Here is a 27,053-nt window from a genome sequence, read left to right on the forward strand (position 1 = left end):
CTAAAACCATCAATGACAAAATTGATTGCTTGATGATTTCGGATGCAATTTTGGACAAAAATCAATGAATATAATGAATATGACCACTCCTCCCTTCTTATCATGGAATGAACTAAAAAAAGTAAAGTAGAGACACTTCAAGAATCATTAAAATGCCATGAATTAACGCATGACCACTCTTGACTCTATAACTTGGCATAACGTCCGGCTAAGCCTGAGCAAGATGACTCATTTTCTTTATATGTGTTGATTTTTAAGCTAATTCTTTTAGTCATTTCCATTCTTTAGTCCATTTGTCGGAAGTGATGATTAAGTCCTCTAAAAGGAGAGAAGCATCAAATGGGAAGTAATTCTCAACGTGAAAGAGAAATTACACCGTTGACAATGAATCTCCGTAGAGATTAAGCCATTAAGCGTGAATCTCTAGTTCATGTGTTGAATAACCATCAACCGATTGAAACAACTCTCAAATGAAAGAAATGAGTGGCAAGTTGATTCTTAAAATGAGGTTGTAATCATGAAAGTTAGACAAAGAAATGCTAAGAACAACATAATACAAGCTATGTACAAAGACTAATGCTACAACAAATGAACTAATCAAAGCTTGAGCCAATTAAATAGAGTAGGAAAGCCCTAAAACAGTCTCTAATAAGCCCAAAACAGTGGTTGAAAATGTAAGAAAAGAGCCCAAAAAGTTAAACAAAAGGTAAAGGTAATGAAGATATGTAAACAAAAATAAGGAGGGATGGCCAACCCCTCCGATTTCAAGACTTTAAACCATGTTTTTGGCCTTAGTTCAACTCTGAAAATCAGTTCAAAAATCAAAGGAAAAGAGTGTAAAGGAACCAAGGGTTGAGCTATAAAAATAGGTGCAAATAAGGGTGTTAACCTTACCATCTTTGGTAGCTTATCCAAACCCAAGTTCCAACACTTAAAATGAGTGCAAAATAGCCCAAGAATACGAGAAATAAGTAAAAATGAAGTAAGCAAAGGCAAGAACAAAAGTTACAAGCTTATACCTCTCAAAATGGAGTAAGCTTTGGTTAATGATCAAATTCACTCTTGACACACTCTCAAGCTTGAATTATGCTTCTCAAGGGTCAACTAAGGCTCTAAGATCATGAGTCAAGGTTGTTTATGGTGTATATTGATGATACAAGGTTGGTAGGTTAATTCAAAGGTAGCTTGTAATGGAAGAAGGAGGAAGGAGGAAGGAGGAAGGAGGAGCTCTCTCTATGTGTATAGGCTATCAACCCCCAAAATAGAGGTATATGGTCGTATTTATAGAATTTGGGCACAAAAGATGATAAATATCTTAAAAAATGGACTGCTGGTGGCCTCCCGCCCAGAACAGTGTTTCTCGCTATTGAAGCCCGGCTGACCCTCAATAGCCACAGGTGGCCCTCAATGAGGCACGGACGAACCCCAATGAAGTTCCCCTATTTTCTGTTTCAGCCTCAACACAAGGTGGCACAAGATGTTAAAATGAATTTCTTGGGTATGATCAATGGAAATATGGAAGGTTTGGGGTTGTTTCGAAGCTTGTATAAGATTCCTTCGTTGAGACCTCGAACCATGCACAATACCACTTTCATCATCAAGTGTTCCGAGTAAAGCGCTCGAGCCTTGTGGGCAATCAAAATGGGGTGTCCACATAACTGTTCACCTATACAATAATAAAATTATCTGAATTATTAATTAAAATAAAATTTTAACATTATTAAAAACTGTTAATTAACTTGATAATTTATTAATAAAAGGACCTATTTGTTATGAAATTAGAAACCTTAGGGGGACGTAATGTAATTTCTAGAACCACAAAGGTAATTTGTAATTTAAGTAAATCTCAGGGGGTGTGTTTGTAATTTACCCAAAAATATTTTATTTTGTTGTGTTTAAATTAATATTAGAATTTGATTTCTCAATCTTACCAATAAAATTATATAATTTAAATTATAACAATTCGTTACAAATAATAATAGAATAAAATAATACATTAATTAAGTAATAAAAAAAACCTAGCGAAAAACTTAAAAATAATCAATTAAAAATTATAAACAAAATCTAACATATAATCCTAGATAAAGGTAAGTACGTAGCCATTATAGAAGATAAGTAAGAAAATATTATAAATAATTACCGTTATTCTTACAAAGAAAATTCACTATAAAGATTGATGTTCACTTTTCAAAGATAGAATAAAAATTTAATATTTGTTTGACATTAAAATTTAACTGGATATGGTCTTTTACTAATTTATAATACTTATGGGTATATATTGTATTTTTGTAATCCATCTAAGGACTAAATATGTTTGAATTAGCTATTTTAGGGATTTAATATATTTAATTGACAGTTTAGACTAAATAGATTTTGATTTATATATTTTAGGGACTTAGTAGATTCAATGGATAATTCAAGAACTAGGTAGACAATTTGGTGATAGTTTAAAGGTATAAAGTGTAATAAACTAGGGGTGGGCATTGGCTCGCTAGCCTGCCCAACCCAGTTTTATTTTTTTAGGACTTGAGAATATTATTTTAGCCTATAGGGCTGGGCTCAGTTGATATTTTCAGCTCGATTGATTAATGGACTAAGTTTGTGAATTATATTTTTGGCCCAACCGTTATATATTTAGTTTATTCTAATTAATTAATTACTATAATACATTGAAAAAATATATATCCTTTTATTGTTGACCACATGATTTATAAGATGTTCAAGTGGTCGCTATTTTGATGAAGACATTCACAAAAAAAATATTTGAAGAAATTTGAAGTTTAAATTATGATTTTTTTTTTTTAATTTTTTATAGTTTGATACATTACTAATAGTTTGGTTTTAAGAACTTTGAACTTTTAGAATTATGGGTGTGTTTGGTTTGAAAAAATTATAATAATTTATTTAATATGGTATTAAATATTTTATGATTAATTGCTTTATAGGCCTTTGTTTACTTATATAAAAAAAAAAAGGTATTATGATACTTAAATTTTATTTTATTTTATTTTTAAATATTTTTTTTATAACTTATGTATATGGCTCGATGGACGGACTTGAGAATTATAATTTATTTAGGATTCAAAGTTCCTTAGTAGGGTTGTGATCGGAAAGTTAGTTATTTTAGTTGATTATTTAGCTTTTTGATTATAGCCTGGCTAAAATAGCTGTACTTAGGAAATTAGTTGATTTTTTTTTTTATAATTAATCTAATGAGTGTGAAAAAAAAAAATAATTACAAATTAAATCATATTTTATTTTATTAATTATTTTAATTTATTTATATTTTTTAATACGTTATTTTAACCAAACTCCCCTCTTCAATAAGGCCCAACTAATGCCAATCCGCCTCAAACTCAACCTGGCCCAATGACCACCTTTATAATAAACCCAATAAATAATTGTCATATTTGACCTAGTCGCAGTTATAGATTTTGTTGATAACCTTCAATATTTTATTTCAGGAAAGGGGCTCCACCAAACAGCACGTATAAAATGCCCTCCGCCCACTGCAGCAACAACAACATCGACAGCAACAACAACGCCATCACAAACAGATAGTCGTCATATTTCAATTTGCCCCGATTCTAATCTTTTATCAGAAACAAAAAAAACCAAAAAAATAACTGGTCATCCTTCACTCTTTTCAGCTCCTTCATTCTCCATCTCTCAATCTCTTCTACGCTGACCTATCTACAACTACATTACACATCTCTACACTATACTCTATGCAACAACCAATCTCATGAACCATTGAAAGAAATTTAATATTTTCAAGATTTGTGAAACATTGGTGAGAGAGAAAGAGAGAGAGAGAGAGAGAGAGAGAGAATGGGGAATGGTGCGTCGAGGAATCCGGACAGTAGCGTTCATGGTAGCGCGGAGAGAGATGAAAACCTGGACCAAGCTGGTGGCCAACTCTACGTCTCTCTCAAAATGATGAATTACAAGCTCAATGGCGATCTCATCCCTCACGTCTACGGCTCTGTCCCTCTCGTTGGCTCTTGGGACTCTTCCAAGGCTGTAATTTCACTCTCTCTCTACTACTACTACTACTACTACTACTCCATTCCTTTCAATTCCCAATCCACATTTTTTTAATGACTCTTCTGAATAATGTTCTAATTCATTAATGATATCATTAGCTTTCAATGGACCGTGAATCAACCTCGATGTGGGAATTGAGCTTCGTCGTCCCCCCTAATCATGGTAATTTAACTCTACATTCTTTGAATTGATTAGGGCAAATTACACCCCTTAGTCCCCACAGTTTAAGCCCTGTTAATATTTTAATTGGAAAAAGAAGATCACGTGCAAAATTAGAAGGACCGAGGTAAAATTTAAAAGAAACTACGGGACCACTGATGTAATGAATAAATTACACAAGTTGTCCTATAGTTTATTTTGAATTTCATTTTTAGTTCAAAATTTTGTATTAAAAGTAAAAGTTTAGGATTCAAATTGAAACTATGAGGACCATATTGAAACATCTCTAGAACTAGAGAGACCAATGGTGTAATTTACTTAGTTGATTGTGATTGTGTTATATAAATTGACTTTATTTGTTTGAATTTAGAAACATTGGATTTCAAATTCCTTTTGAGGCCAAAGTACAATCATGTGCCGTGCATAGTTGAGGAGGGTCCAAACCGGCTCCTCACTAGGGGGACCTTGCAAGGGGACGCTAGGTCAGCTTTGTTTAGGCTGAATGGCAATGAGGTTCGTGAGTATCTGGTGTTCATTAAAGCCGATAGGGTTTCACCATTTGATCTTGCAGCTAGTTGGAGAGCATATCAAGAGAACTTTCAGCCTTCATCTGTTCGGGGAATTCCTGATGTTAGTATAAATTCGGTGCCAGAGCCGGGTGCTGAGGTAATCTATTAGTGGTACTTTTTATCTTTAAAATACTATATAAAGCTATATGATCCATGCTATAGGACAATATTCATTTTGGTATGACAATATCTGTTTGTTAGTTATTGATACTACACTAGTATGTTCTAGTTATGTCGTGAGAGTGTTTGTGTATATCTGTATATGTGTTAATATTAGCTTGTAGCTTGGGATGGAACAATGAAAGTAGGATGCCAACCTACCTTCTTAATAAGAATGTTATGTTGTCCAAAGCTTCTATACAAATTTAATGAAGAATGACCTTTTTTGGATGTCTTCTACAAGTTGAAAATTAATCCCTTAAAGATAAACAAACAAATTTTGTGCTTTGAAAAGATTTTGGTCGTTATTCTTTAATGTATAATGAAGATTTTCTCTTGTGGTCAACGGAAGAGTGTAAGACTACAAAATATACACACAGAATTATATCTTTTCAAACAACAAGGACACACATCTTGAAATTCTTGGGAATAAAATATATTCATAATGAACACAAATGTAAGACACAATTTATTTCAAATTTTGATTGGACAAGGTCCTCCTAAGAGGATTCCATGAGAAATTCCAATGCGCCTTGTCTTGTTAATTCACATGGAGTGTAACTGATAAACATTGAACGAAGGAGGGATACAATGCTTTGGTGAAGGCCACTCAATATGCATGCGCTATCCATATGATATAAGGCACCTTGGAGATTCAACATAAAAAGTAAATATCTGTGTGCTGAGGTCGCTAAACACTGGGAATAAAACCAATTGCTCATGCTCTAAGTTGTGTATTTCTACTAGTAATTAATAGTAGAGACTGTGGGTGAAGCTAACTATTGCTAGTTTCTAAACATTTGTTTGATGGACGTAATCTAATTTTTTTTAGTGTAACTCACTTCCCATTTTTTTGCACAGAATGGCCCTTCAGCGAGTCTGGAGCTTGATCTTGAACATTATGTTGTCCCGGCTCCGGCAACATTCTCAAACTCAGGTATGGTTTATGCTGCTAACATGACAGAAAGTCCAAGGTCAATGATCCATGCCGGGGTGCTTTCCAATTCTGAGGGCTCTGGTAATGTTTTGCAATTCTACAAGGATGGTGGTATTTCCATTGATCGAACTGCAACTAAAAAGGTTTACCTTGGTGACCATGTAACATATTTTGTTACCTAGATTTTACTCTTAGCCTTGAAGAATTTGTAAGCTATATCAACATGGGATGGTAAATTATTAGATCTTATAAATATAATGTTACATATAATCTTCCCAAAGTCCTCTATGCCCCAGTGCAGTTTGATCAGATCAATTTTTTTGGATCTACATTTTAAATTGTAGTGTGTGCAAGGGGTGGACATTAACTGGGGCATACAGGGCTTGCTCTAGATAATAAGAACATATATGGCATCATAAGCATGATCCGGTCCAACATGATATTGGGCCTAATCTAGCTATCCCAAGTCCAGTCCTAAAAAAACTTGTAAATCCCAAATACACTAGCTTCATCCAATATATACGGGCTATTCTGGTTTTTGGTCTTTATATGGGCTTTGAAATGAATTTGGCAGGCTCATGTAGTTGGCTTCTTTTTGTTTTTCTGGCCTTTGGCCTCCAGCTGATAAAAATATTTAAAAAAGTAAATAATTATTTGATTTTGGGCCATTAACAAAATCAAATTGTAAATGAATTTGGACTTTTATACACATGTCAAAAAGAAGCATATATATATATATATATATATATTATAGTTTATTGTGTAGAAAAATAATGTAAAATTAAATTTAATATTTTATAGGTGGGTGAGTTGGGCTACAACTCCTCATCCTCAGTCCAGTCCGAAAAAAAAAGAAAAGATCCTAGCCTAGCCTAGTGTCACGGCCTTGGATTTTCTGAACCAACCTTCAGTCTTTCCAAGCCAACCGTGCGGCCTTAGATGCTTATAGCATGCCTTGCTTGCACCTAAGTAAGCTTTTTGTGGAAGGGAGCAAGGGGATTGCACACACACAAGAGAGACTTGGAGAGAACACTTGGAGAATGCCAGCTTTGTATTGCACTTGAGAGAAAGCCTACAACTCTTGGATGTCTTGGTTGGTTTGGCCAAATGAGGGCCTCCCCTTTATATAGCCTTACAAAGATTATTCTAGAACTACTAAGGTGGAGAGTGTTCTAGACACTTCCTCCTACTACCTCTAATAGACTATTCTAGATCTACATGGATGGAGGGGATTCTAGATCCTTCCCTCATCCTCTCAAAGAGCCTATTCTAGAACATACATACAACCTTCAAGTATTATGTACAATGCTCTATATTATTCTAGAGTCTTCTAGGCAATTCTCTTGTAGCCTCTCTTCTTGTAACCATTCTAGAGAGTTCCAGAACCCTCTAGCATCCTTTATGGTCTTCACACTTTCTCAAGTCTTCCAGGAGCTTCCAAGCCATTTCAATAGTCTCCTTTTCTTGAGATTTCCTCCTGTTGGACAATTTGGTTTGGTCACGTTGGCAGGTCGTGACATTCTCTCCCACCTATGCTCGCGACGCCCTCGTCGCGTCTCCTTCTTTGAAGTCGCAGGTTCTCTCCTTGACTTGCGCCGTCTTTGATTTCCTTTGTCCACCGTTGGCATCATGTAAGGACCTCCGTCCATAATGCACCTAGTGTTGTTGCGAGGTAACTGTGCCACGTTGAACTCTCGCAATAACTCCATCTCCAGCACCACGCCACAGTCATTGACTTTTTCGCGCCACTCGCCAAGGTGCAGCTCAACCCCTTGAGCCATGCCATCTGTAGGCTTTACCTTGGTGTTTTCCTCCTTCATCAATCCTTGACCCCCGTCAAGGTTCAGACCAACTCTCTTGGCCTCTTCCGCATTGATGAAGTTGTGCGACGCTCCGGTGTCGACCATGACTTGGGTTGCCTCCCCATCGGCCTTGTCATCCTTGTACATTGAACCCTCACCCCCTTGGGTTAATGTAGTAGGCTTTGACTCGGTGGCACCAAGTTGCTGTAGAGATCCCATGCATGCCTGCTTTTCCCTTTCTTGCTCCTCCAGCATTGTAATGAGACTCCTCCTCTTAGGACAATCCCTCGCCCAATGTAGCTCATTGCAAAGAAAGCAGTCATGCCTGGGCTTCATATCCTTCCTCCAATCTTTGCCCAATGTTGGCTTGCCTCCAACTTCTCCGCTTCTTGGAACCTTAGAATCCTTAGCCTCCTTGGCCCATTTGCCCAAATCAGCAACAATCTCCCTTCCGCGGTTCTCTTCGGTGTGACTTACTCCCGACATTGTGCCCTTCCGTCCTCAAGTCACGACGCTTTCGTAACCTGCTCTGATACCAACTGTCACGGCCTTGGATTTTCTGAACCAACCCTCAGTCTTTCCAAGCCAACCGTGCGGCCTTAGATGCTTATAGCACGCCTTGCTTGCACCTAAGTAAGCCTTTTGTGGAAGGGAGCTAGGGGATTGCACACACACAAGAGAGACTTGGAGAGAACACTTGGAGAATGCTAGCTTTGTATTGCACTTGAGAGAAAGCTTACAACTCTTGGATGTTTTGGTTGGTTTGGCGAAATGAGGGCCTCCCCTTTATATAGCCTTACAAAGATTATTCTAGAACTACTAAGGTGGAGAGTGTTCTAGACACTTCCTCCTACTACCTCTAATAGACTATTCTAGATCTACATGGATGGAGGGGATTCTAGATCCTTCCCTCATCCTCTCAAAGAGCCTATTCTAGAACATACATACAACCTTCAAGTATTATGTACAATGCTCTATATTATTCTAGAGTCTTCTTGGCAATTCTCTTGTAGCCTCTCTTCTTGTAACCATTCTAGAGAGTTCCAGAACCCTCTAGCATCCTTTATGGTCTTCACACTTTCTCAAGTCTTCCAGGAGCTTCCAAGCCATTTCAATAGTCTCCTTTTCTTGAGATTTCCTCCTGTTGGACAATTTGGTTTGGTCACGTTGGCAGGTCGTGACACTAGCCTAGCCTTATTGGCCAAAATATATATCAAGCCCTAAAAAGATCAGGCTGGGCGCTAGGCGGGCCAGACAAGCCACCGGGTCCAGTGGCCCCAATGCAATTGCAATGCACTTTATAGTATAAAGGGACCTGCTTATGCACTTCAGCTGCAGTTAATATTTCAATTTAGATACAACATACAAGTAGCTTATTCTATATGCCTATATATCAATATAAACTCTGTGGACCTAGTCACGACTCACGTGGAGCATTAATTAATGTAATAGCTGTTCAATTTGCTATGCACACATGGAAGTAAGGTGTGTCATTTGATGTCTGGATTGCATGTGTGGTTTGATATTCTGTCAGCACTTCGTTTGCTAATTTGCACCTTTGTCTCTGTTGTAATTGTGGAATATTTTCTGTGCATATCTCCTATTTATGGGATTATTTTAAACTTTTAGATCTAAATATAAATATGCTAACATTATGCAGGAGATGGAGGTCATGGTACCAGATCCATTTAAGTTCTATCCAGGTTCTGGCATGGTTGAATCAAAGTCGGTAGGAACATTTTCATCTTTGCAAAAGCAAGATAGTCACAGGGGACTCTTTGTGGATAGGGGTGTTGGATCTCCTAGGCTAGTTAAATCGGCTAGTGCAATGCCTTTCACTTTTGATCTTAAATTAGATACAGAAACGAAGGTTTGTATGAACATATTCCTTTCCCTTTGATTTGATAAGGATTGTGCTAGTAAGATTTTGTCCCCCTTTCTCATCATTAGTGGTTTCAGACCTGATTCTTATGTTTTTATTTTTCTCCACGTCAATTGTCAGAATGCGATGCCAGCAGCTGCTGGAGCTGTTGCAGCTGCAGCAGTAGCTGATCAAATGCTTGGACCAAAGGAGGATAGACATCTGGCTATTGTCCTGGTATTTTCCTGTTTAGTTCAATGGTCCTTTTTCCCTTTTCTCAAATTACTTGAATGCATAGTGTGTCCGAAGACTGGATTTTATAATTCTGTCAGTTGGGTTTTAAAATTTTGTATTTTTGTGGTTGAGAGTGAAGGGTTCTAACAAGTTCCTTGTATGCTAGGTTGGCTTGCCAGCTCGAGGGAAGACTTTTACTGCTGCTAAACTTACAAGATATCTTCGCTGGTTGGGTCATGACACCAAACACTTCAACGTTGGGAAGGTGATTTATGCTCTTTCTCTGATTTCTCTTCACACTTTCTGTAGTTCTTATCACGCAAACAAGATGGATATAACTTATTTTTTGGTTGTAACAGTATCGACGCCTCAAGCATGGAGCTAACCAGGTATGATAAAGTTGGCTACCCTTGATATTCTTGTAGATTTTGTAGATTCTTTGGACTTATAAGAATCTTTAGGCCTTTTTTTTTTTTGATAACTCGATATCTGGTCCATTGGACCCACTAATCTGGTGGACCAAACCCACCATTCACTTGCGGGGGTCCCAATTAAAGCTGAGGCAAAGCCTTGTATGGACTAGGTGTAAGTGTATATATCTTCCATACATAATGACATGCAGGTAATACGCTACAAATAGATAAACTCATATCCTACCATAGCAATTGAATTTCTCCCCCATGGCCAAAATCATGTCATAAACTATAGAAGGATGTGGTGATTTTCTTTTTATATGATACTGCCGCTTGATAAGTGATGAATATTGCTAACATGGATGCTTCATGCATTGCTTTTTTTCAATTCAAAGTTGGGGTTGGGTGTTGGAGATCCTCTGGAACCTTGTGGGCATACTATTGGAACTTCTCCGTTTTCTTTCTTGAGGTCGGGTTTGGACTATGGAAGTAGGGCTGCAAATGAACCGAATTGTTCATAAACAGCTCGAGCTCGGCTTGTTTAAAACTCATTTGAGCTTGGTTCATTTACTAAATAAACAAGCTTGAGCTCTATTTTTAGGCTCGTTTATTATTCGAGCTGAGCCGAGCTTGAGTAGCCCCAAGCTCGGCTCAATAAGGCTCGTTAACATAAAGAAAATAAATTAATATTTATTTTTAATAATATATTAAACGATTTTTCATTAATTTATTTTAATTTTCTATCTGTATTTGGCTTTTGTGCTTTTGTGCTTTTGTGTAAATTTCTCTGTTATCAGAATCTTACGATTCGCGATTCGATACGCAATTTTTGCAAAATCGATACGAATCTATGAGTGAATCTATTTTGGAAGTGAATCTCTAGTGAATCGCACGATTCACAATCGATTCACGATTCGATTCACTTTTTACGATTCAAGCAATTTTTGAAATTATTGTGTTCGACATATTTTCGACTCATTTTTTTCATCTTTTTAGTGAAAATGACATAATACAACTTCTAATAGTATTTAATACCAAAATAACCAACATATATATATGATTTGTTATTATTTTAGTGATCATGGAGTTTTTTATAGAATCCAATCAGATCCAGTCAGACCTAATATATTTTTAACCTTTCTTCTCATTTTTGTCCCATTCAAAAAATTGTAATATATCTTCTAAAGATGTTTAAGATTAGACTTACATTATGAATTATCTATTACTATTTTATTAAATTGAATACTACATGTGTGAGGTCAGTTGTACCTGTTAAAATATTTTAGGCTTTAAAATAAAATATTCTAAATAATTCTTTCTTATTACTTGCTCACTCTTACTTAGAAAAGTATATATGCTTATTGTCCAAATATCAATATCGTTGTTAACTATTGTTACTTTAGAAATTAATAGTTTCTATTTGGTTATTACCTTTATTAAGAATGGTTGATAAAAAAATCTTTAAAAAAAAAAAAAAAAAAAAAAAGGTAAGATGATGATTTTACATAGAAACCTTTGTTAACTTCTTACTTATTAAATTACGTGATTATCATTCAAAATAATATTTTTGTTGATTTAAGTCTAAATATTTTATATTCATAAGATACATTTAATATCTAAATGTGTAGATATATGTTTTTAAGTGATTTAGAAAAAGTGACCGAATCTTTACGATTCACGATTCGATTCGATTCGATTTGCGATTCGGTACGAGACCATTTCGATTCACGATACGAATCCCGATTTGACAACTATGGTAAATTTACATATTTGATTGATGAAATTTATTATTAATACAAGTATTCTTGTATATTTTGCGTATAATTTTCTATTTTTTGTCTTAATAAGTAAATTAAATTAAGTTTAATTTTTTTTCGAGCTCAAGATCGCTTGTTTATGTAATCGAGTTGCCTTGAGCTGAGCTCGACTAATTCTTAGTAAACAAGCTTGAACACTCAAAAGCTCAGCTCAACTTGGCTTGGCTTGGCTCAGCTCCTTTGCAGCCCTAACTGGAAGTTATTGAACTAGGCTACACGACTACACAACTTACTTGGGTTGATTTTGTATCATTTTCTTTTCCTAACGAGTCTTGATGGATCACACATCTCTACATGCAGTCTGCTGATTTTTTCCGAGGTGACAATCCAGAAGGCATGGAGGCACGCAACGAGGTGAAATGTCCACTAAAGATACTTGTTTTGGGTTGTCTAAATAGGGTTATTCTTCTGCTGGGTCTACATCTAGGTTTCCTTTTTAATTTTTATTTGTTGGAACCATCTTTTTATTGTGCCAATATGTAATATGTCCAAGTGAGTTTCATTTTCTTGTCATCCCTCCAATTTAAATTTACTTTTAATATTGGGTAAATCACATTGACTTCCCCTAAGTAATGAAGAAATTACAACAAATTCCGCAAATTTAATATAATTAGACTGGCCTCCCCTATATTTTGTGAATACATTACAATTACAATCATATGGTTACTTTATTATTACTCATATAATGGATTTGATCTGATATGAGTAAAAATTGTAGTGAACTTCCTATTTCGCCCTTAATAACTAAACAAGGTTATATATATATATATATTATTCCATAAATGATGCATCGTTTGCTTTTGAATTTGCATCTTCATTTGAACAAGAATGCATTTCACATTAACAGTTTCTTCTGGGTTTCTTTTTGTCTAAATTTATTTACAATTTGGATGACTCCAATTCTCCAACGACAAACCCATTTTTGTTTACAAGTTCTGAGCTCAACATTCCCATTGATCTTGACTTTCTCAGTCAAACCAATAGTTGATTACCACCAAAGTTTGAATCCAATTCCCCAAATTTCATCTCAAGAACTAACCAACAAATAAATTCACACACTGCATTAGGTTGATCCAAATTGGCAACAAGTTTGCTTACATCCCTTAAGCAATCCACAACCTCTGACATGGATGCCACAATTGAACAAGATGCTGCCAGTCCACTATTGATGGTGTAATCGGATGCCCTAGCCAGCGGTGCTGCCCAGATAGCTCGGGCCTTCCAGTATGCAAAAGGATGGGTGCAACTGAGATTAGATGGTTGATTCAGGGTGATGGTGGTTGGGTTTTGGTGAGTGTTTGGGCCATTTTGTGTATTGTTGATGAGAGAGAGAGAGAGAGAGAGAGAGAGAGAGAGAGGGGGGGAGGGACAAGGAAGGCTATATGGTGGTGGTGAAGGCTACTATTCTAGATGATGTTGTGAGGTAGAGAGGAGAGGTGAGGTCTGTCTTGGTGGGGATTGGTGGTTGAGGCTTAGGGGATTTAGAGAGAGAGGGGAGATGATATGTTGAAGTGAGGGTTTTTTATTTTTATTTTTACATTAATATTAACTTGTTATCTGTTTAAAATACAAAATATCTAAGGCTAAATTGGTAAATTTGCTTATTCCGTAAACTCGTTAACATGTAGGGTGGATTACTGTAATTATGTTAACCTTGTGGAGCGCATTGTATTTTACCCAAATCTCAAGGGAGACCAGTATAATTTACCATTCAATATTTTAATCATTCAAAGCATTCAATATGTTTATTTGATCCACGACAAAAGCAGAAGAGTAATCTGTTTTTCTTGGATGATTATATTACGTTTTGATATATACAATGTATTAACCTTTTTCTTTGCACATAGTTTTAATACATCGCGTGCTAGTAGGTAGCAGCCCTGGCAATGGATGATATGATAGCTTGGATGCAAGAAGGTGGCCAGGTAAGTTCTTCAGCATTATAGACTGTGGCACCGCAGTTATATCCTTTTTTATTGATTGTTCTTATTCAAATGTAGGTGGGAATATTTGATGCCACAAACAGTATGAAGGAACGAAGGAATATGCTCATGAAAATGGCTGAAGGAAAATGCAAGGTATATACTATATGCTAATGGCATTAGCAGCATGACAGAATTTCCTGAGGATGATATGTATGTGAGGAGCATCATATGTTCTGCATAGTAGACCAAGAAGATCCGTCATTTCTTGAGTTATTCTTTGTGAAATATTTCATTTATGTACTTAACATCATGACTCAACTATATTTCATAGTAAATATGTGAACAACCTAAACAAGTGTGTTTGGGCATGTTGTAGATTATTTTTTTGGAGACAATATGCAATGATGAGCGCATTATTGAGAGAAATATACGTCTTAAAATTCAGCAAAGCCCAGACTATGCTGAAGAGTATGGCTTCTTATTAAAATGATCGAGTTCTTATTTGAGTCTACATTTCTATACTCGGTAAATTGTGCTTCCCTACAGGCCAGATTTTGAGGCTGGATATCAAGATTTCAAAAAGCGACTAGACAATTATGAAAAAGTAGCTTTCTGAACTAATTCTTCGGATTATTCTTCCTAAAATTTAGCATTGAAGTCTGGTGTATATCACTCTTTAAGATAAAAATTTTTAACGCATGTTACAGGTTTATGAGCCAGTAGAGGAAGGATCCTACATCAAAATGATTGATATGGTCAGCGGCCAAGGTGGACAAATACAAGTATGGTTGGCTCATTTTTTATTGTTCTTGAACTTTTTTGTCTTCTCTGCATACATCTGAGTGGTTGATTTATATTTCCTAAAGGATATAAAATGCTGTCTTCTGTTTCTGTACAATATCAGGATAGTTGAAAAAATACCATTAATTGGACATGTGTCCACAAACTTGAGCTGGTCATGATGGATGGATATGTCAATTTTAAGAAATATAGAACGTTTTGAAATTGCGGAGATTTAATTTATAAATGTTGAATGTATGCTTGAATATATTATTCTTTCTTACATTTTTTCAGAAAATTATATGTGATTTGAGGACCACTTTTGGAAACACCATAATAGAGGAATACTAGGCAAGTTAGGTTGGGTGGGTGGATGAGTGACTTCTTGAAGTTTGAGTCAGTGTTTGATTGAGGGTGAAACTTAGTGTAGAGGTTCATTCAGCAAACTGAGTGGTGACCGGTGGTTTTTCAATCTCCCTTAAAGGTTCCTTAAAAAAAGCTGAAAGTGCAAATCTTGCGATACTGCCATTAATTATCAGCAATGAATTTTGATACTTGAAGGACAATCTCTATATCTTCTCCTGGTCATATGAAACTCAAATTGAATTGTTCAACAGATAATAGATGGGAACATGTGGTTCAGTTTGCCAATCCTGGTAGCCTACATCATATTGTTATTAGTTTCCATTTAGTGTTAATGGTTTACAAGTTGGGTAATATGGCATCATCGGAAAATTACTGTGGATGTTTGCACATTTTTCACTGTTGTATGGTTGTGTTTGGGTAGAGTAGATTGTTCCTTCTTACATGCAATTTTTGGTCAAATTAGCTATATGGTACTTGATGAGGCAACTGCCCGGAGACTACAAAAGTATTTCTAGTTGCTGTTTTTATTTTTTACTTATTAATTGTTGAGCATGATGTATTTCGGAAGTAATTTTTGTCTGCATGCTTAATAATTCTTTCTGAATTGGCACAACCAGAGCTTCTTGAATTTCTTTAAATTCTATGAAATACTTCATGCTGTTGTATATTTGTTTTAACTGAATTTTTTTTTCTCTAGATGTTTCTGCATCTTTTTATACTCCTAATTTAGATATCATTACCATCCATAGGTTTATAGATAGAGGTCTGATCTTTCAGAAAGTTTTCTTTTCCAGGTAAACAATATCAGTGGCTATCTTCCTGGAAGGATTGTCTTTTTCTTGGTATGCTGTCTTGTGTTTCATTGGATATTATCTACTCTGGTTGACACAAGGCTTTTGGGTTTAGTGCAGCTTCTTTCCTCCCATTTATTTTTTGGCATTGCTATTCTCGTCAATAATGCAGGCAGTATATATTAGCTAATTGATACGGTCTTATGATTCATAAAAAACAACGCCCAATTAGTACACATTAATGTATGTTTGGGAGGGCAAAGATTGGGTACGCACCTAACCTTTGTTTATGATCTTATGTTTCATAAACCTTGAAAAAATCCCAGCCAGCTTAATAATATATCAGGTGAAAGCAGGATTCCTTCTTTTACTTCAGTTCTTTCATTAGGCAACTGTGATGAAGCAAACATAGTATTGACTAATGATTGCTATAATGAGAGAAAATGATTCTTATTTATGCATTCTACATTGCCAAGCTCATTGGCCTTTAAGGTATTGTGGTAATATAAAAATTCTAATCCTACTACCATTCTCATGGAAACCATGCATGTTAGGATTGTTGACTAGTATAAGAAATCCTTAAAACATAAGTTGATCTTGGTAAGTGTGTCTACATGGAGTATCTGCAAGCGGATTGTTGTGAGGATATGGCTCTTGAAGGCTCATACTCGATAAACCCCTCAACCCAAGAAGCCCACAAATGCCAAAAAGGACACTTTACCACTAGCTCACACCGTGTCTACTGTAGAAATTTAATGTATAAAGAGAAATGATTGTATTATTGATTGTTGTATTGATCTAAATTACAATGATTCATGATTCCTATATATAGAAGAGGGTGAGTGTGTAGTAGGTAAAGAGTAGTTGAAGTGGAGGTGGTAGTGGTGTAGTGGGTTAGGTTTAGTGGAGTAGGTGAGGTGGTAGTGGTGTAGTGGGTTAGGTTTAGTGGAGTAGGTGAGGTGGTAGTGGTGTAGTGGGTGGATTTTAACAGCCCCCCGCAAACTCAAGGGGGATAGGAACTAACCAACTTGAGTTTGGAGAGAGTAACAAAACAAGAAAATACATAAAAATAAAAAAGGATAGGAGACACTGTATGGTCGTGTCAGACCATTGGTGAAGACACTGGATGGTGGTGTCATAACATTGTAGAGGACACTGTATGGGGGTGTCATAACCATGTAGAGGACACTGTATGGTGGTGTCATAACGGTGTAGAGGACACTGGATGGCGGTGTCAGACCGATGTAGAAGACAGTTTATGGGGTCATGTCGGACCGTTGTAGAAGACAGTTTATGGGGTCATGTCGGACCGTTGTAGAAGACAGTTTATGGGGTCATGTCGGACCGATGTAGAAGACAGTTTACGGGGTCATGTCGGACCGTTGTAACAGACACTGTTGTGACAGTTGTTGTGACAGTTTACGGAGTCTTGCTGGACCCTTGTAGAAACTAACCGGAATCAATGTCGGGACAGTTTACAGAGTCTTGTCGGACCCTTGTAGAAACTAACCGGAATCAATGTCGGGACAGTTTACAGAGTCTTGTCGGACCCATAAAGGAGCTAACCGGAATCAATGTCGGGACAGTTTACAGAGTCTTGTCGGACCCTTGTAGAAACTAACCGGAATCTATGTCGGGACAGTTTACAGAGTCTTGTCGGACCCTTGTAGAAACTAACCGGAATCTATGTCGGGACAGTTTACAGAGTCTTGTCGGACCCATAAAGGAGCTAACCGGAATTAATGTCGGGACAGTTTATAGGGTCATGTCGGACCGTTGTAGAAAGCTGCACCCTCAAAAGGTGTGCCCGCACCCTCAAAAGGCGTGCCATCAAAAGGCGTGCCCGAGTCATCAAAAGGCGTGCCATGAAAAGGCGTGCCAGGTTGTCGGCGAGCGTCGAGTGGCGCGCGATGCGCGTGGCTGCCTCTGTGTCATGGTCTTTATAAACCGAAGCGGAGGAGGCAGAAACTGAGACAGAAAAACTGAGAGAAACCTCTGAAAAATTCTTCGTTTTGCTGAGAAAGATAGTCTGTAACACTCTGTTGTGAGAGATATTCTGTAACACTCTGTTGCCCAGAAAATGGCCTCGTCTTCCCGTGGGCTGCTCACTCTCTTTCCCGATCTCAACGAGGCCACAGGAGAGAGAACTGGTGCGGTGTCCCGTGAACCTCAACCAAACACCACTGGGTTTGCTCCGTTGAACTTTCCGATGCAGTCGGTGGAGCAAAAAATGGCAGTGCAAACGGATGTGGAGGCTAATCAGTATACTTTGAAGGCATGTGTGGAGTCCATGACGGCGGTCACAAACTTGTCGCACCGGCTGCAGAGTAGGACAAATGAGGTGCAACAATTAAACTCCCAGCTGGCTCTGCTCCAACGCATGTATAAGGATGCGCGAGCAGAGATAAGCGTGCTAAGGGCAGAAAACAAGGAGCTGAAGCGGAAGGCCACCGTGATGTTCCGATTTGGAGGGCCGCCATATGCTGCAGTGGAGGAGCAGGGAGTAGGCAACTTGCTTGGTGGTCTAGGAAGTACAGAGGGAGCACCGTCAAGAGCCGCCCAGGACGGAGGCAAGAAAAAGAGACCAGCGGTAGAGTAGAGAAGAAAAAAAAAAAAAATCCCGCCGGTGGATGTGGTTGTTTTGTTTGTTTGGTTTTTTTTTTTTTTTTTTTTTTTTTTTTTTTTGTGTGTGTGTGTGTGTAAAAGTGTGATCGGGGTTGTTCCCTGAGATAAATAAAATATGATTGGTTGTGCAAATTTGTAAATGGTTTGCAATGGTGTTTGGTGTTTTTTTTTTTTTTTTTTTTTTTTTTTTTTTTTTAATAAGAATAATAATAATAATAATAAAAAATAGGTATCATGGAGTGGGCGGTGATAAAAATATGATTTAGAAAAAAAGAGGAAGGTGGTGGAATGATGGGTCAAAAAGTAGAATAAAAGAGAGAAAAAAAAAAAAAAAAGGTGCACATGAGTTGGTATGTCAAAAAGTAGAATAAAAACAAAAGTGCACATGGGTTGGAAAGTAACATGACCTCGTCAATTATTTGTCCATAACTAGTTCCTTTCTCCTTAAACCAGTATGGGATTTTTCTCTTGGAAAATATGATGTTATCATCGGGGAGACCCGGCAAAGCAAATGTCTCTGTAACATAGAACAAGAACCTGGGAATGCCGAGGCGAGCACCAAGGTCGGCAGTCCAGGGATGGAACATGTCGCTGACGATGCAATCAGGGCGGCGTCGTTTGAAATGATCGCCGATGACCTGCGATTTTGGACGCCGATCACGAGGTTGAGATTTTCCGGCGAGGAAAAGAAGCAGAAGCTTCCGAGATCGCAGGATTCGCCTCTGATGGTGACGACGTAGGCGAATCGGACGGCGATGATGAGAACACCAAAGACAGAGTCGAACCAGAATGTTCCTCAGTAAGCTTGGCTTAGACTCCATAGCTCTCTGTATATACTAAATCTAGAGAGAGGGAGAGAGAGCCGTGGGTCTCCTTGGTTTGATGCCAGGAGAGTGTAAAAGAAATTGAGAGAGAGATGTGGAATTTGTGGCAGCGGAGTGAAGGAATGTGTGGAGGTCCGGCGGGCGGCCAAGGCGAGGCTGCCGCCCGCCGGTGAAGCAGAATTACTAGCTTCTTAACCTTGCTCTGATACCATGTAGAAATTTAATGTATAAAGAGAAATGATTGTATTATTGATTGTTGTATTGATCTAAATTACAATGATTCATGATTCCTATATATAGAAGAGGGTGAGTGTGTAGTAGGTAAAGAGTAGGTGAAGTGGAGGTGGTAGTGGTGTAGTGGGTTAGGTTTAGTGGAGTAGGTGAGGTGGTAGTGGTGTAGTGGGTGGATTTTAACATCTACAATGTTTAATATACCTTGGTCTCTATAGGAATATTGTATGGAAAATGCATGTTAATGATATGGTTGAAGTACTCTTTTGATTTTCATAAATACAAGGGCATTCTATGAATGATACAGCTACAAATTCTAATAATATATGTTCTTCTTACATAGTTCTCTAGAGATGACTTAACAAAGTTTAAGGTTTCTTATTTAGCTGACTTTTGTCGATACATCAAGATGGCACTTCAAGGGACAAAGATAACTTCCGTTAATAAATGATTTGACTATCATCTAATTATTTAATAGAGAACACCAAGTTTCATAAATGTCTTGCAGGTGAATACGCATCTGACACCCCGTCCAATTTTACTCACTAGGCATGGAGAAAGTCGCTATAATGTTAGAGGAAGGATTGGGGGTGACTCTCGTTTAAGGTCTGTTATATTATTTCCTTGTCTTTCAAAATTTGTTTAAGTGCTATTTAAAAATCCACACATTTTCTCCCTTGAAATGTTACACATGCTTCCAAAAATTGTTTACTGGTTCTTGGATCTAAAATTTTGAGTGACAGGGTTCTAAGGATGGTGGTAGAACACATCAGATAGCATGTCAGTCTAGAGAAATGAGCTGCATTGCGTGATAGCGGAGGTAGTCTCTAGTTCAGAGAGAGAATGGACGTTGAGAGAAAAAGTAAAATGGAAATCCAAAGAACATCAGCATTTTCCCTTTGTAAAACTGCTGGCTTGTAAAGAAGGGTCAGGGGCCTCTATTTATAGCCATATGGCGTAGCCAGGTGGTGGTCTGTGTGCAATTCAAAGAGACTACTCCCATATGGGGGAGCATGATGTGAGGCCCTTGGACCAAATGATTGTAGAAAGATCTAGAAATCTCTCTCTCTCTCTCTCTCTCACACACACACACACACTGACACACACACACACACACACACACACACACACACACATACTGGCCAAGGCACAGGATCGGCATGGAATGAAGGGCCTCACTGAACCCTCAACTCTTGCCATTGGGCCACATAACTCGAGGAATCCTATGGTAGTTATGAGATAGTGAGCTTTTGGCAGGGTAAAATGTATACCTACAAACGACTGGGCATGATGGTTTTGTACTGCTGTTCAGCAAACAAATCTACAAGGAGAGGCAAGCCAAATATTTATTTTACCAACTAACCAAAGTTGAAAGGAAAAGGAGAGAGAGAAAGAACATAAAAGCTTTTCTGTTTTTTTAAGGTATAGTTGCTTACCAAGATTGAGTTTGGCAACTGGAGATAGGAAATGGATTACAGCATTTCAGCTTACACATCTCCTTGTGATTATACATTTGGAGATATCATGATGTTTTACAGAAGTGCACCTTACATGAGATCAACTATTGGAAATGGTAGAAAATTTTATCCTGCTTTGTGAAGTTTTCTGATGCTTTTGTTATTTGATTTTCCAAGTAAGAAAAAGAAAAATTAAAAATGGAAGTGAAATAATCATCTAACTTTAGACTGTAAGGGGTTGCATGAATGAATGCCTGATATGATAATTAGGGACACAGGTCTAGGAAAGTGGAAACCTTTGGTGATATACGAGGATTGAGCATGAAGGCCAGTTAAGTTGAATGGTAATAGGACAATTATTGTAGGCTCTTAAGCTAGGAAGCACAAACATTTCATAATGGGTGTTATGTCCGTGTCTGACATGTATTGGAGATCGACATGTTGGGGATGTGCGCGTTCATGAGTCGGACATGGCCACGTTGTGTGTCAATTTTTTGAATATTATTTTTTTGCAGGACACTTTGGGGACACTTCATGGATACACGTGTGTTTGGACATGTCTCAAGAAACCTTTGTGAGCCTTTTTTTGTTAAAATAAATTTTGAAAGCTGATTTGGGATCAAAGTAAAATATATGAAAGCTTCTCATGTCTTTGTGCCCTAATTGTATACATAGAAAATAAAAATATATTATTTTTTGCTGTATTCACACCGTCTCCGTATCTTAGTTTATTTCAAAATCCTTGTGTCCCATGTCTGTGATTCTTAGCACTTAAGTTAGTAGTTCATGTTTAACCAACAGGCTTATCCAAATATCAATCCTCATAATTTATTAGAAAATTTTTAGAGTTGCTCTTAATATGACATGCACATATATTCTACTTAAAATGAGGCTAATTTTGAACCAGAAGCTAGATTCTATGCTTTGCTCACCTATTGTTTCAAGTGAATATCATGTACAAACAAATATTTCATTGTCTTGACATGTGCTGATGTCTTCTTTTGTTGGCTCCTTCATTGAATTTACTCTATTTTCTATCACATCCTTTGTAAGTTGTAATAATGTTCATTTTGTTATCCATATCTAGTATATTTATCCTTTCCAAGATGTTAGAATGTTCTTTTAGTTGTCTATATCCACAATATGTATCTTCTACTAATATTTGCTCAGCATAACATCATCTGCTCATATTTTAGACATAGGCTTGTTTTCTGTTATGCGAAAGATATGGGGTATGTTTGGTTTGAGTTTTAGTGATGAGTTTTGGAAAAAAATTTCCAAAAAATTGTTTGGTTTGAGATTTTTCTCAAAAAAATTTCAAAATCACTTTCTCTCTCTTACACATCAATCGATCACTTTTTCTCTCTCCTCTCTCCTTCTCAATCACTTTTTCTCTCACACACATCTACTCAATTACAACAAAATATCAAATCATCCCAAATTTCAAAACTACTTTCAAAATATACAACCAAACAAACCAAAAAAATTTCTAAAACAACTCTCCCAAATTTTTTTCAAAAACAACTCTCCCAAAAACAAACCAAACAAGCCCATGTTCTTTATCATTTTGTTCAACTAATGTTTGACTTCTAACTTCAACATCATCTTTGCTTCTTCTACAAAAGTTGGTTTGATCCAATAACTTCTTTGAACAGTGATACTGGAGAGGTTTATGCAAAGAAACTTGCCAACTTTGTGGAAAAGCGACTGAAAAATGAACGAGCTGCTTCTGTAAGCTTTGCCAACAGACATGATTTAGTTTATGATGTGCAAATTTTTAAGTATATGTATTTTTCTAGTTGGTGGCAATACTTGTGTGAAATTGATCCTTATGCATCTTTAATTAAAATTCAAAATGTCCACGTAGCTTCTACTCTTTTTCCAGACAAGAAAACCTGCTTCCTGTGTCCTCTTTATTTTGTGATCTTGATTAGAAACTTTAGGGGTATTGTCATAGTTTTCTATAACCTTTTATCCTCAGCCATGAGGCTGATATAAAGAAGATGGGATTGCTGATCATTAGTTGGACTCAATCACATCCTCATTTGTGTAGTATCTGACAAATCATGACAATTTAGTCTCTTGAAGCTTTGATGTGACTTGGGTCTGCCGCTCCTGTAATAAAAAATCCAAGAAAATAAAAAAAAGGATCTTGAAAACAATCAAATCAAATAAACCGGGGCCTGTTTTGTGTTTCCTGTGTGAGCTGGGATTGATTAGTATTCAAGAACAAAGTCTTAGAGTTCGCCAATTAACCTTTTTAAGGTAGGAAAATCAGCGAACTTAATCTGGCTTTAGGCTTTATAGGTTTAATATTCATAAAATTAAAGAGACGGAAGAAGAAGAAGAAGAATCTTCCATTCACTCCAAGGTATAATGCATCACTGCTCTGGTTGAATTGCATCACGCAATCCTTAAAGATCATAATTGCTTGGAAATTCATTTATAAAAAAAAATAAAAATAAATAATAATTACTGGGAAATTCTCTAAAACTTAGCCTCAACTGATTTAGAAGGATTAAATAGTTTTATATAGACTTTAGGAAAAACTCATACTCCAACTAGGAGTATGACTCCACAATTAGAAATTTAAAAACTTTTGACTTGAAATAAGGATTCAGTAACATAACTTGACCTGAAATATGACTCCTGGACCCTGCAGATTGTCATTAACAGATTTTTGGAATTACAAAAGTACCCTTAATGCTAAAATTAAAGATAACATAACAAGAATGTACAAACATTGTATAAACTCAATGCAATGTAAACCTTGATTTCAAGATGTCTATGGAGTCCTGTCTTGAATATAAATTAGTTTCTAAGCTTTCTCTTTTCTTTAAATTAGCTTTACTTCGAACTGCTTATGTACTGCTTCACAAACGTTAGATGCTGTGATGGCATTTCGGTTCAGTTTAATCACATTATGGCGGAAAAGAAACCTTTGTATATGGCATGCCAATTTTCCTCCCATTCTAAACCAAAGATTATTTGTCTATCCTTTGTATACACTAGGGATGAATCCAGATTTTATTTCTGAACTAAATGGGATAAAAAAGAAAAAAGAAAAAAGAAAAAAGAAAAAAGAAGCAGTTCTATGATTTCACCAATATAGAAGGAGAAAGGCATTATTCAGTTGCAGCTGCAAAACCATGAAGTAGATGCATTCTGCGATTCATGCATGTATCATCTTGTATTAAATCTTCTCATGTTATTTTTTTCTCATGACATTACTTTGAGGTGCATAAAATGCATATGAATAAAACATGTAATACTTATGTGGCTTACAGCTAGCAGTAGTACTTGAATCCTTTAAAAAAACTCCACATCAGATTTTTTGAAGCAATTGCTTAGTTTTGTTCTCAGAAATCAACTTTTTCTTAGTTACCATGTTAAGAGTATACAAATGAATAATCACTTTAAATGCTTTGAATTTCTGCATAGATGTTATGAGTAAAATTCCAGAAATTCTGATAGACATTGTGTGATTTTTCCTGTGGCCTAGATATGGACCAGCACATTGCAAAGAACAATTCTGACTGCCAGTTCAATTGTTGGATTCCCAAAGGTTGGAATCCAGAAAATTTTAATTTTTTATTTCACTTCAGCATAACTTTTGAATGACTTGATGAACCTAGGAATTAGTTGTATCAAGTCTTAGGGTTTCTTCAATTCTTCTGATTTTGCAGATACAATGGCGTGCGCTTGATGAGATAAATTCTGGAGTATGTGATGGAATGACATACGAAGAAATAAAAAAGAACATGCCTGAGGAATATGAGTACGTTGTGATTCTCATTGCTTTGTCTGAACTGAATAGTGTGATTCTCTTACTATTTGCATATGCATATGATTAGGTAAATGTAAAAGGCAGAATATAAATACTTCTGGGTATGGCTTATAAGCTGGCTTTTTTGCTTATTACGAAAAGATGTGTAGAAAAGTAGAGGTGATGTAGCCCAAAAAAGCCAATAAGCTGGCTTTTTTAGGTCATCCCAAAAGATTGGAAGATAGTAGGGAGCTTATTTGTGTTTGCTTGTCCTATTAAGTAGGATAATTAGGGTGTAATCAAGATAGAAAATTGGCTTGGGTGAAAACATAGAATAATATTGAAAATTTCAGTTTCTCATTGTCTTCCTCTTGCCTTCGTTTTGCTGTGAAAGATATCAGTAGATAGTATTGAAGCAGCAACAAATATTTGAATGTTTAAAAAAAAACCCCCAAATATTTGAATATGTCCATCTCCTAGTTCTTTGATTTTTGGAGGTGAACCTGTTGAACACTGGGCATCTGAACGCTTGGCACTTGTCTGTCATGCATACCAATGTAACATTGACTATGCACAAACTTAAAATTGTTAATCAGGTGATATTCAGCATTGTTTTTTTAATAAATTAATCATTCGGTGGACACTTTGCACGAAGAATATAAATCTATTGAGTTCATTCTCCTGCCACGGGGAAAAAAATGGACCTGGTAAAAAAAAATTTATTGGTGCCATTAGATTTGGCAAAAGCATGCTACTGGAAAGGAAACCTTGTTTGCTTGAAAATATTTGATATTCAATATTTTTCATGGCCTTTCTGTTCGTATGAATAATTTTATGAAATTTAATCCAGGTCACGTAACAAGGACAAGTTGAGGTATCGATATCCTCGTGGAGAATCTTATCTGGATGTCATCCAAAGGTTTGTCTCGAAAGTCTAAACAATTTATAATTTCTTTTATGAAATCAACTTGTTCCTAACAAAATTCTCTGCCTAATTGTAGGCTGGAGCCCGTGATCATTGAGCTTGAACGACAGCGTGCTCCTGTTGTTGTGATATCTCACCAGGTCTTCGATAGTGTGAAATTGCTGTTCTTTTAGTTATATGTGATGTCAAGGTTAAGCAAACTAATTTTTCCCTTCATTTTTAAAATTTTGTAGGCTGTGTTGAGAGCATTATATGCTTATTTTGCTGACAGGCCTTTGCATGAAATTCCTCATATTGAGGTAATTGATTAAAATCTAGAACTGAAGAATTTTTGTGAATATCCAAGATTTATTTCAGTGTTGAGCAAATTACTTCGGAAGATTATGAACTGTTGATTGGCGAATATAACCTATTCTTCAGATTTTAGTTCTGACTAGATTAGGGGTTTCAATTTTCAGATGCCGCTTCACACAATTATAGAGATACAAATGGGAGTAACTGGTGTCCAAGAGAAAAGATACAAACTCATGGATTGAACTTGCTTTACAATTGATTGTAAGTTTGCCAACTCAAACTGGCTAGGCAATTTTTCTCCATTCATTTAATTTTCCTTCATTAGCAAGATGTAACAACATCCGAAACGTGTAACTCCTAATAAGTACAATAATATCAATCCATCGTCTATCTACCTTCAAATAACCTTCATCTTCCTCTACATAGAATTTCTCATTCTTCTTCTTCTTCCCCCACCCCAAAGTAATTATAGATATTTACCTCTCATTATGAAATTATCAAGTGATAAGCTATGTTTTAATGTGTCCCCATATTTCTTAATTTGTTTTTTGCCCTTTTTTTTTTTAAAGTTTTCAAACATTTAGGTAGCGTTCTGTAACGTTTTATGTTTTTGGTTTATGTTTACAAAAATTTTATAAACTGATTTTTGTTTATTTTTAAAAAAACATAAACTATAAACGCGTTAAAAAAAAAGTTTGTTCAGACCTAAAATATTTATATTTATTTTTTATTATTTATGACAATAGGATCATACACATTATAATTGAAAACAAAAATTAATTAAAAAAATTAGTTGGAAAAGAATTAATTGAAAAAAAAATATTAACTGAAAAAAATTGTTAATTAAATTTTTTAATTTTTGTTTTAAAACCAATATAAACTCATTTTTTGAGTTTATATTTTTTTCTCAAATTTATAAATTGAGACAATTATTTATAAATTAAAAAATATTATCAAATAAATATTTATGATAATTTTTTAAATTTTTATAAATATAAATTAAAAATTAAAAATTAATTGGTTACCAAAGAGGCTCTTACTAGCAGAGCCTACTCTATTCTAGAGCCCTTT

General features: G+C 36.2%; 1 protein-coding gene across 9 annotated transcripts; it reads left to right on the forward strand.

The window, feature by feature from the left end:
- The first annotated feature begins 3,468 nt into the window (after positions 1–3,468).
- On the forward strand, positions 3,469–26,387 carry LOC114262899 (6-phosphofructo-2-kinase/fructose-2,6-bisphosphatase). 9 transcript variants are annotated; one of them, XR_014364060.1, is made up of 24 exons: positions 3,520–4,023; positions 4,146–4,209; positions 4,577–4,872; positions 5,796–6,014; positions 9,334–9,543; positions 9,676–9,771; positions 9,935–10,033; positions 10,128–10,157; positions 12,299–12,352; positions 13,870–13,923; positions 13,999–14,076; positions 14,300–14,391; positions 14,470–14,527; positions 14,631–14,705; positions 15,864–15,950; positions 20,049–20,146; positions 21,513–21,571; positions 22,653–22,728; positions 24,500–24,562; positions 24,684–24,775; positions 25,614–25,682; positions 25,765–25,828; positions 25,922–25,987; positions 26,147–26,387. XR_014364060.1 is itself a non-coding variant. In XM_028203340.2 (23 exons), the coding sequence occupies exons 1-23, from the start codon at positions 3,832–3,834 to the stop codon at positions 26,222–26,224; spliced, it is 2,271 nt and encodes a 756-aa protein (XP_028059141.2). In that variant the 5' UTR covers positions 3,469–3,831; the 3' UTR covers positions 26,225–26,387. The 9 variants fall into 9 exon arrangements, 7 of the variants coding, with proteins under 7 accessions (XP_028059141.2, XP_028059133.2, XP_028059152.2 ...); XR_014364061.1 differs by having other exon boundaries at positions 15,864–15,911; XM_028203340.2 differs by lacking the exon at positions 21,513–21,571 and having other exon boundaries at positions 3,469–4,023; positions 15,864–15,911.
- The last annotated feature ends 666 nt before the right edge of the window (positions 26,388–27,053 follow it).

The sequence above is a fragment of the Camellia sinensis genome, chromosome 3, assembly GCF_055761805.1.
Source record: "Camellia sinensis isolate YWXY chromosome 3, ASM5576180v1, whole genome shotgun sequence".
NCBI classification, from domain to species: domain Eukaryota; kingdom Viridiplantae; phylum Streptophyta; class Magnoliopsida; order Ericales; family Theaceae; genus Camellia; species Camellia sinensis.

Coding starts and splice junctions, on each gene's coding strand:
- LOC114262899 (XM_028203332.2), top strand. CDS start 3,832: ATGGGGAATGGTGCGTCGAGGAATCCGGACAGTAGCGTTCATGGTAGC. Junction 24,563..24,683: donor CAATTGTTGGATTCCCAAAG/GTTGGAATCCAG, acceptor CTGATTTTGCAG/ATACAATGGCGTGCGCTTGA. Junction 25,988..26,146: donor ATGAAATTCCTCATATTGAG/GTAATTGATTAA, acceptor TTCAATTTTCAG/ATGCCGCTTCACACAATTAT.